The 11,081-nt window shown below is 45.6% G+C and overlaps 1 protein-coding gene across 1 annotated transcript in view; it reads left to right on the top strand.

Moving 5' to 3' along the window:
• Positions 1-830, top strand: part of SMS (spermine synthase) — a 49,068-nt gene extending 48,238 nt beyond the window's left edge. Inside the window, exon 11 of the mRNA XM_059384999.1 lies at positions 324-830. Coding sequence (XP_059240982.1) covers positions 324-363 — 40 coding nt within the window. The 3' untranslated portion in view covers positions 364-830. The remainder of the gene's footprint in view (positions 1-323) is intronic.
• The last annotated feature ends 10,251 nt before the right edge of the window (positions 831-11,081 follow it).

Genomic DNA, 11,081 nt, shown 5'->3' with positions numbered 1-11,081 from the left:
TCACTTCCCTTCAAGCCTTCCTTGTCATACTCATTCCCTAAAACATTTTAAGACCTAGGAAGCGGTATCGTCTTCCGAGGAAGTGTTCGTATGCCTTTAGCCTTTTCTCCACTCGGCTCCCTTCACGCCACCGGCGTCCCGGTCACAGGTGGGAGGTGTCCAGGCCAAAACGTGGCCTCCCTTAAGAGGACTTAATTCCCATCACCGCAGTGCTTTCAGCCATGAAACTCACCGTCTTCCAGTTTGTAGGCCAGCAAACAAATTCTCAGTGCTGTCTGTCCTCCTTTGAATTACCTGTTCTTGTTCCTTGACTCCCTATCCAGGTGGGTATTTTACACTGTTTGGAAGAAAGCTAAACCTTGAAGACCAATCTCTCCCAATCATGTGTGCTGTACATGACATCGAAATGAGTCAGGCAATTGATTGTGATTTCCTTCAAGTTTTCTTTTTTTAATTATTATTTTTAATTTAAACAAAGCAAATGGAAAATGTATATTTTGATGTGCTAGGGTGTTAATTTTTTTTGAAAGTCAGCTGAAGGATGATTAGACAGCACAGCGAAGGCTGCTAAATGCACTGAACCCCTAGAATGTGATTTTTGTTACATTTTGTGTGTGTGTGTGTGTGGGCTTTTTCTTTTTGTTTCGGTAGACTTCGAATTTGGTTATTTGGAGGAATGAACATCATTGTTTTGTTCTGGAGGAAAGTTCTTTGATGGTGTTTCTTTCCCAAAAAATTGACTTAGCTATTAAAATTTGGTGCTTATAAGAAAGAGTTAAGAAAAAAATGAATAGTAATGCTTCGATTAAAATTATAAATGAGAAATTTCATGTGTTTGTTGTTTTATTTCAGCCAGGTCCCCACTTTCTCACTGCTGATCTCACAGAACAAAGGTGTCCCCTGGTCTTTTTTTTTAGTTCTCCTCTGTCACTCAGTGCCATTTATCTCTTTATAACGGGATGGCCGTAGGGCCTTTCTTGAACAGTAGTAATGACTTCATTTACCACCGTGGTAAATGATACACAACCCATTACATTCAACAGTTCTTCTTTATAAAATTGACCTGAGGATAGGAAAAGATTTGGCCTTACTGTAAAGTTGAAAGTCAGAAGCTTATTTCTATTCCCACTCTTACTAGTGTATTAGATGTGGAAATACAGAGCATTTTGGATTGCTGCAGTGAAACTTTTGAAGAAGATCTTTAGATGCACAGAGATAGGATGGTAGTTTGTGGAGAGACCACAACAAGAGAGGGTAAACTCCCCTGAGGACATGCAGGCAAGTAAAGGCTTGGTAGCGTGTTTGTGGATAACAAGCTACATCGGGGCGGCGGTCTACTGACTCAGGTTATTAGACATCAGTGGCTATATTGTTTTCATAAAAGGTTTATGCCATATCAAGGGATTGAGTTCACGTATGGCGAATTTGCAGTAAGCAAAGCATTAAAAATGGAAATACTCAGTGTGTGTTTTGACAGAGAATTAGTGTCAACCCAGAACATCCTTCCTATCAAGATAGGTTTGTCTAACAGATTTTTTTTTTTTTATCATTTGTTTTCTTTTTTTTTTTAGATTTTATTTTTAAGTAATCTCTACCAATGGGGGCTTGAACTCAAGACCCAAAGATAAAGACTCGCACCCATGCTCTACTGTCTGAGGCAGCCAGCGCCCTCTCGCAGATACTCTTTAAAAAATGAGTGCATGCCGACTTGTCTTTTTTTTACGGGATTGGCGTGGGAGAAGAAACAATAACAATAAAGGGAGAGTTAGTCAGGTTGAAACTAGATCGGCTCTCAGTAAATATTTTTCTTGTGCACAGAGCTTAAAAACATCATCGGTAGACATGAAGAACCCTACCTCGCCCCTGAACAACTTCTAGAATGCTTTGCAAAGGCTTTGTATTTGCCTACCATGTGAGATTTAAAATGGTGGTATTGGGACACCTGGGTGACTCAGTGGGTTAAGCCGCTGCCTTCGGCTCAGGTCATGATCCCAGGGTCCTGGGATCGAGTCCCACATCGGGCTCCGTGCTCTGCAGGGAGCCTGCTTCTCTCACTTCTGCCTGCCTCTGCCTGCTTGTGTGTACTTGCTCTCTCTCTCTCTCTGGCAAATAAATAAAATCTTAAAAAAAAAATGGTGGTATTATAACCATTAGAACACCATTTTAGCTTAATGGTTTGGATTTTTTTTTCCATATTAGGAAAGAAACCAAGTCTGTCTGCTGTCTGGATATGGTGGTACGAGTATGTGGGGCATAGCTCGGTGCCCAGGCTGAGTCTGGTGACACACTCGTGCCGCCAGAGCCAAGAGTCAGAGCTGAGAGGGAGGGGCTGTGCCAGACCACAAAGGTGCATTTGGGAGAGAGTAAGGGGTGCGCTGTGGGAGCGAGAGGGAAACGAGAGACTTGCTGCGGGTGATGTGGTAGATTCCGACCCTGCGCATTCCATTGTCTTGGAGAAAGGATGATGCCTTACTGTTTTTGAACATTTTCATAACTGTTGAGGCGAACTGAACCATGAGAGCTAAAAACAACCTCTACTTTTGCTGCATTTTAAGGAAATGTAATAAGATCTAAACTATTAGATCTAAAATATTATTTCACTTTAATGGGTGTTTTGCTTTATATGATCTATAGGTAATCGAAAATAATATAACATCCTATCATACAGCCATTTTTTAATTAAGGACAAATACTGGCTGTAATAGAAATTCCATTCAACACATGAGCAGAAACCAAGAATTGGTTTATTTTTTAAAATGCTGCTTTCTCCTTCAAATGCTATTGAATATTTTATGCAATATTTTTTAAGTTGAGAGCAGAGAGAATCAACAAGCAGATTCGCTGCTGAGTGCAGAGCCCAGCGTGGGGCTCAGTCCCATGACCGACCCCGAGATCACGACCTGAGCCCAAATCAAAAGTCAGATGCTCAACCGACTGAGCCACCCAGGTGCCCCCCCCCCCTTTTAATGAATTTTTTTAAATTATTATTTGAGAGAGGGCAAGCTTGGGGACGGACCGAGGGAGAGGGTGATTGAATATCTTAAAAGCTTGATTAACGGTGGGCTGGAGGAAGGCTGGCTTAACTCTTCACTGGGCACAAGCAGTGCTGATGTCAGAATAAAAAGGTTGAATACCCGTGCCCTTGCTCACGTTAACTGTTACTGATAGGAATTTGCATCTGCCTCAGATTGTTGCATTTTGTTCCATTCCTGTGACCCCTGGGATTGGGTGAAGAAGTGTGTGTGTGAGGTCCCATGTCACTGGCCTGTATTTGAGCCTGGAGAGCGGCACAACTCAGAGTGTGGTCCTTTGGCCAGTTCTTGGTTTTCTAAGTGCTTTGGTTTACTTCAGCTGAACTTGATGAAGGAAGCGGCCTGCGGATTCCCACTGTGGCGGTGCTCCTTACTCAGTCTGGAATCACACTTGGCGTGGCACTCACTGTTCCAGAGGCGAGTCGGGCCTCATCATTTGATAGGAGCCGCTATGTGGCCACGAAGAAACCACCTCTTTCCATCACTGTGTTGCTGAGTGTCTTTGTGCTAAATAATCTTTTAGATCGCTGTGCTTTGGGCTAATAAACCCCTTTTATTTACATTATCTTGCTCAGTTTTAAAATAACTTGGTGAATTCACTGTTCCTCTCACCGAGTAGGCTGCTAGTCAGAATGTGAAAAGTACCCCAGGGGTCCCACAGCTAGTCACGATTTGAATCTAGCCTACCACAGGGCTTCTTAAACTTTTTTTTTGAGTACCTTGGACACCTTTGGCTGTTTGAAACCTGTTTTTTAATATATCAAGTAGATATGATTGATTATAAGGAAATGGGTTATATATTTTTTTAAATTAATGACTTAATATTTGTGCTGTAATAACTTCTTACATTGCTAGATCTTGTGGTGGATCAGATACCATAATTTCTGGAGTAGTAACGAACATAAACATTTATAAGACCTGCAGCAAATGAATGCAGTTAAGAATGCATCTGATTTCTCTTGTTGACAAAGTCCCAGGTAGCGCCAGCACTAATACAGTTTGTTACCTAGGTTCATGCTTAAAGGAAGTTAGTACATTTCAGCTAGAGGTCAGTGCAAGTAAAGACAGAAATATTTACCCATTCAAGTTTAGGGACACAGTTCTGTCCATTGGTCTCAGTTTAAGATCCTCTGGCCTACGGTGTTTGCTTCTATTGTTTGATTGTATTTAGGTAATGGGGAGGGGTAGCTGGGTCCCTTCATCCTGCTGTCAGAACCTCAAATCGATGCTGGCAGGTCAGTTCTTCTCGGCCAGAACCATTTAAAATCTCAATTACCTGTGCCGTCATCCCACTGATTTCTGCTTTATTCATTATTTCAAAAAATGAGAACTAGAACATGGGCAAGAAGTAGCCCAGTGCTTTTGGAAGGCTATTTGAATACTCTTGGATGTGATTTCCCTGGGAAGCCAGATGATAAATGTGACTGGACAGGTACGCTTATCACCTGTATCTGGGGGGCTCGGAGACCCGCGGGGCAGCTCATTAATGCAGATGCCGTCCCTGGGCAGCAGCCAGCGATGTGGCCATTGCAGTGAGCTGTGGCTTTATGATGAAGTATTAGGGAACAGGCCCCTCTCTTGCCACTTTGCTCAGGAATGTGGCAGAGGAAATTGGGGGCTCACCCTGGAGAAGCAAGCTAAATAAGCCAGGTCTGTTTTGGCAGCAGCCCCCCACTACCCAAAGAGGGACGACTGGAGGGTTTTCCCACCCCATGGACTACAGTTGAAAAGCTAGGGTTACAAATGCAGGCCACGGGCAGGTCTCTGTAGACGAGGGCTTTGATGTGGTGTTAACTTAGGGGAGATTGTTACTGATAGGTTGATGATTATGTTAGTAATTTAGGTTCTCACTAAGTGATTCGGACAGCTCTGAGTTCATTGCAGAGGGAAAGAAATGCTCCTTGGGCTACGTTTCCGGTCTTCCACTTTCTAGACAACTCTTCCTTTGCCTGGGTTCGGTTGTGTGAGTTCAGTTTGATACCGCGAAATGCCCCGTCCTGTCTCCCAGCGCTGAGGGGGCTTCGGCCGACACACCTGGCACAGTCATCGCGTGGGCCCTTCATGCTCAGCGTTTGTTTTCTTCCTCAAGGCATAGTAAATATTCTTCATTACGTATCGTCCACATATGTTTAAATGTTTAACGTCTGGAGAGACGGTGTGCCTTTGTTCTCAGGTGAGAAAGAATACACCTCGGTATGGGTTTTGACGGATGTGTAAGAGCTGGAGGTTTTTAACTGAAGTCTGGGGGCCCAGGAGGCAAGTTCTTCAGGCCAAGTCTGGTTGACAGCTGGCTAGAATGTAAGCTCGAACGGTCACGATCCGTCCCTCTTGGTCACGTTGGTGTAACGCTTTGTACGTGTAGTATGTACTTAGGAGGTTAAAGCGCACAATAAAAGGGGGTTCTTGGGATTGCTTTTTCCAAATGGGACATGGAGGAATCAGGCAGGTGTGAAGATGTTACACAGGGTTGGTATGCTCAAGGAGAAAAACAGACAGAGGGAGAAGTCCTCGCATCTTCACTCACAGAAGGAGCCAGAATGTCTCCCCTACCCGAGTGAGGGCACTGGCCCAGTATGGGTGAAAGTGCTCTGTTGGTGAAAGGGGCCTTTCACTCGGGCTTGGTACCCTTCTTGGTACCCTAAAGGGCCGAAGAAGCTCAAACTCAGGAAGATGTACAGCATTCAGAGTGTAAAACTGGAATGACCTGAGGATCTGTGGCCATTTTGGTGTCAGCCATTTCTGTGAGTGAGTTTTCTCTCTCTCTCTCTCTCTTTATTGTTTGTGGTCACTTGTCAACTTACCCTCTCTTTTAAAGATTTTTTAAAAGATTTTATTTAGGGGCACCTGGGTGGCTCAGTGGGTTAAGCCACTGCCTTCGGCTCGGGTCATGATCTCAGGGTCTTGGGATCGAGTCCCGCATCGGGCTCTCTGCTCAGCAGGGGCCTGCTTCCCTTCCTCTCTCTGCCTGCCTCTCTGCGTACTTGTGATCTCTCTCTGTCAAATAAATAAATAAAATTCTTAAAAAAAAAAGATTTTATTTATTTATTTGACAGACAGAGATCACAAGCAGGCAGAGAGGCAGGCAGAGAGAGAGGACAAGCAGGCTCCCCGCTGAGCAGAGAGCCCGATGTGGGGCTGGATCCCAGGACCCTGGGATCATGACCCGAGCTGAAGGCAGAGGCTTTAACCCACTGAGCCACCCAGGCGCCCCGTCAACTTACCCTCTTGAATGTCTCTGTCCTTGGTGTGTCGCAGGGCTGGTTGCTTCTGGAAAGTCAAGGGGAGAAACCATTTTCCTGCCTTTTCTAGCTTCCAGAGGCTGTCTGCATGCCTTGGTTTCTGGTGCCTTCCTCCAGCTGCAGAGCCAGCTCCATTGTCTCCTCTTGCAGCCTCTCTGCTACTGTCTTCACATTGTCTTCTGCTTCTGACTCGTCAGCGTCCCTGTGGTAAGGCCCCTTTGGGATTACAGAATAATCCCCAAGAATCCACCATCTCCCCAATTCAAGATCCCTTCCACAGCTGCAAAGTTCCTTTTGTGATGTAAGGTAACATTCACAGAAAGCAACAGAGAAGGTTCGGGAATTAGGATGTGGACATCCAGAGGGGGGCCCTTCAGCCTCCCACACACTGTTAGTGAAAGCAACTTGATAATGGAAACATTGAACAACTCCTTGCCCAGGTGATCAAAATCACCAACAATGGGCAGTTGGACATACGAGCGTCCAGTGCTCTGAGAAGGGCCCATCACCACCTGTGCAGTCCTGTGACCACGGGGAAGCATTAGGCCCACAAGGAGAACACTGTTTTAAAAAGGCCTATATTCTTTAAAAGCATTAATGTCAAAAGACACAAAAAGCTGTGAAAAGATTTCCAGATGAAAGGAAGCTAAAGAGATGTGGCAACAAAACGGGACATCGGGCCCTGCCCTGGGCCACATATCGGAGGAGAGATGCTTAAAGGGGATTATTGTATCAGTTGACAAGTTGGAATAGGAATGGGTAGTTTCCATACAAGTATTGTATTGGTATTATATTTACTCCAGTCCTTATTGCAACCTTTCTCTAAGTTTGAAATTCTTCCCAAGTGAAACATTAAACATTAAGAGAAAAAACAGAGGCGCCTGGTTGGCTCAGTTGGTGGGCCGTGCAACTCTAGATCTCGGGGTTGTAGATCGAAGCCCCATGTTGGGTGTAGAGATTGCTTAAAGTAAAATAATTTTTTTAAAGTAGGCTCCACACTCAGTGTGAGCCCAACATGGGGCTTGAGCTCACGACCCTGAGATCAAGACGTGAGCTGAGATCAAGAGTTGGATGCTTAACCGACCGAACCACCAAGGTGGCCCAGGGGTGCTCCTGGCATAGTTGGTCTCCCATCTGCCTGACGGACATGATAGCAGGATTTTTGGACATGGAACCAAAACCTAAGAGAAATAAGGCGCAGGAGCTCCAAGTAAGTATGTGCTACTTCTTTCTTTAATTTTAATTTTTAAAGATTTTGTTTATTTATTTGACAGAGATCACAGGTAGGCAGAGAGGCAGGCAGAGAGAGAAGGGGAAGCAGACTCCCCGCTGAGCAGAGAGCCTAATGTGGGGCTGGATCCCAGGACCCTGGGATCATGACTTGAGCGGAAGGCAGAGGCTTTAACCCGCTGAGCCACCCAGGCGCCCCCAGTATGTGCTACTTTTAAGATCTAGTACAGGATGCAGTGATCGTGAGGCAGAAGTTCCCAGGGCAGGAGTGGTTTCAGGGCCTTCTGACTGTCCCTTCTTAGTACCTGCAGGGGCCCTACTGGAGACCATGAAGGCTGTGGCAGAAACGCATGCCAGCAAGATCAGGATCCCGTGGCAGTTGGCTCTCCGTCCACTTGTGGATTCTTGTGGGTCCCGCTGGCTTAGAGGCAAAAGCCCTCAGGCAAAGATCTTTCAAAGACCCCACTGTTTCTTTGCTGTGAGATGTTCTTTCTGCTAAGACGCCACAGGGCGTGAAGAGGTTGACTGTTTTCTTTCCCCTTGCATGTGGCAGAAGAGACGAATGGGGACAGGGGAGCAGCCCAAAGCCGCCTCTTTACTGAAGGCAAAGAGCCCCATACTTTTGTAGATTGACAAATAGGATCACTATCAAAAGCTATTTAATTAGTATTACAGGGAAGCTGGCCGAGGACTTTAAAAGGTTCAGCTGGAACAGTAGTTGTCCTGCTAGTCAGAAACAGGAATAGAAAAATGAGGGCAGTGCTTCTCGAACTTGCGCAGAAGGAGTACCTGGTTTTATTTTCTTAAAAAACAGTCTGTTCAGTAGGTCTGGGGCCAGGCCTGGGAGTCTGCACGTCTCACGGTCCAGTTGGCCAACGTCAGTGCTGCCTGGCTGTGGACCGCGCTCAGAGGAGTTCTGAGCGAGAGTGTTGTAGGCGGAAGATGGGTGGCCCTGTAGGCCATGGCACACATGGCTGAATCCAAATGTTTTGGTTATGGACTTACTGTTACAGGTAGCCTCAGAAGGAGTAGCTGTGGCCGTCGTAACTGCCCAAGTGAGTTTCTGTTTGATTTCCGCAGGTTATAAATGTCCTTGTGGACCTTGTTAAAACAGCAATTAGATAAACCATTAATTTGGGGCTTGATTTTAAGCTCCCAGTACTCCCCAAACCAAAAGACATTTACACCCCCAGCATTTGAAAGATTGGCAGCAGATGGAGGCCAGTTAGTGGAGACCTTGAGGCAAGGAACGGTGTTGAAGTTTTCAAGTTGTCCTCACAATTCTGAAAGGATATGGACAACATATCGGGGTGCAGACATTGCCCTGACAGCTAGAAGGTTCTCAACACAAGGGTAAGGTATTATACTTCTTATTCAGCTAAACATGCAACTTAACTGAAGCCTGGATTGTGCTTTGATTTCATGGGTTTAGGTGAAGTTTGTTTATTTCTGTGGAGAGCAAAACCAGAACAAATTCCATTTGGAGGTTGGGTCTTCTGCAGGTTTATTCAAAATGCAAAGAATAACAAGGGGAAGGATTAGAGGTTACTTGATTCTGTTCTGACACATTGAGAGCTTTCAGTAGCACTGGACGCTCTGGCCACAGCAGCCTCTGTGGGGGGGGGGGGGGTCCTGGAAGACGTTTGAGGGCTATTCAGGGCACCGTGTAGAGGAAGAAAACCTGTGGGCAGCCTCTTAAGGAGCAAAGAACGGTAAGCATAAAACACCAGCTTACAGCAACAGGGCTCACTATGAGGGCTGCAGGAAACGGAAGCGCGCAGGAAGGAGTAGGAGACTTCATAGGGTGACGGCTATAAAGAGAACACTGGTTTTCGATAAGGGATGGGTAGGGAAGGAGGTGATTTACACCAGTGGTTTTAAAAACACTGAATGTTTAGAAGAAGACAGCAAAACCCAATATTTATCCCAGCTACAACGCTACAAAAAGGTGAAGAACTCTTGGGCCCCTGGGTGAACCTTTTAAAAAAGCGTCTGACTCTCCATTTTGGCTCAGGTCATGATCTCAGGGTCGTGAGATCGAGCCCCCCACCCCTTGCTGAGCTCTGTGCTCAACACGGCCCGCTCGAGATTCTTTCAGATAGATAGATAGATAGATAGATAGATAGATATCTCTTTAAAAAGAATTAACTCTTAGATTCGCTTTAACCAAAGGCCATTAGGCCCTACCAGTCTTATTTCTCCCCCACCAGAAGGACATCTGGGGTAGTGCTGTGGTTGAATTGTGTCCTCTGCAAAAGCTGTTGAAGTCCCAACCACCAGTACCTGGGAACGTGATCTTGTCTGGAGATCGGGTCCTTGCAGGTGGTCAGGTTAGGATGAGGTCAGTAGGGCGGGCCTCATGTGAGATAACTGGTATCCTTATAAAGGGAAATTTGGACCCAGAAACATGTAAATTGTGGGGACGGGAGAACATTATTCTACAGGCCAAGGAATGCCTCAGGAGAAAGGCGTGAGACATTCCTTCTTGCAGCCCTCAGAAGGAACCAACCGTTCCGACACCTTGATTTCAGCATTCTAGCCTCCAGAACTGTGAGACAATAAATGTGTTTAAGCACGCCAGCTTGTGGTACTTTGTTACATTCTTCCAGGGAAATGAATACAGGTGGTCTTAGAGATAATTCGATGGCAAACAGAGGAGGCTTTATTATGTATCAGTCAGCTGTTCTTGCAGTAATACTGCCTAACAAGCAAACTTCAGATTCAACAGCTTCTAGGAGCAAGTGTTGGTTTCTCTCTCGCCCACCTGTGGGTTAGCTGGCGTTCAGCTGATCGGCGCTGGGCTCTGCTGAGCTCTGAGCTGTATGTTGGGTCTAGGTCTGCTCCACACGCCTCTCATCCTCCTTGGGCCAGTGGATGCCTGAAACACGTTCTCCTGGTGGAAGACAGGAGGGCAAGCACGGTGATGAGGTGCGTCTCTAGCCTCTGTTTCCTGTCTGTTTCCAGTTGGTCAAAGCACATTGCACAGAGGCAAGGAAGTGCAGTCCGGTAGCATGAAGCCTGAGCAAATGCGTGGATGACAGGGGAGGGAGGAATTGAGAACAATTCAGATTTTTGAAGTCAAATGAAGACATTTGTCTTCAGAATTTAATGTAAAACCCAAGGAGTACCTAATACCCCTGTTTGCAATTCATGGTGCTTTTATTTTGTTTCTTGTTTTTTGTGGTTTTTTTTTTTTTTTTTGGTGGTTGTTGTTGTTTGTTTGTTGTTTGTTTGTTTGCTTGTTTTAAAGTAGGTGCCAAGCCCACTGTGGAGCACAACGCGGGGCTTGAACTGACCATCCTTAGATCCAGACCTGAGCTGAGATCGAGTCAGGATGCCCAGGCCACTGAGTCACCCAGGTGCGCTAGAACCCATGGTGTTTAAAGAAATAGGAAAAATGTCTTTTTCAGAGATAGTAGCACAGACTGTCCATCTTAACTGACAAATATGTGATGACGGAATCTTAAAACCCTGTATTTCACGGAGTGAAGCAGTCAACAGATGACCTCTTAGTAGCAAAGAGATGGTAAAACCTTGGAGAAAAGCGAAGTGCTAACAGGTGCCTCATAAGGTAAAATAG

The sequence above is a fragment of the Mustela nigripes genome, chromosome X, assembly GCF_022355385.1.
Source record: "Mustela nigripes isolate SB6536 chromosome X, MUSNIG.SB6536, whole genome shotgun sequence".
Lineage (NCBI taxonomy): Eukaryota > Metazoa > Chordata > Mammalia > Carnivora > Mustelidae > Mustela > Mustela nigripes.
The sequence above is the reverse complement of the archived record's forward strand: the minus strand, read 5'-3'. Positions and strand labels throughout refer to the sequence as shown.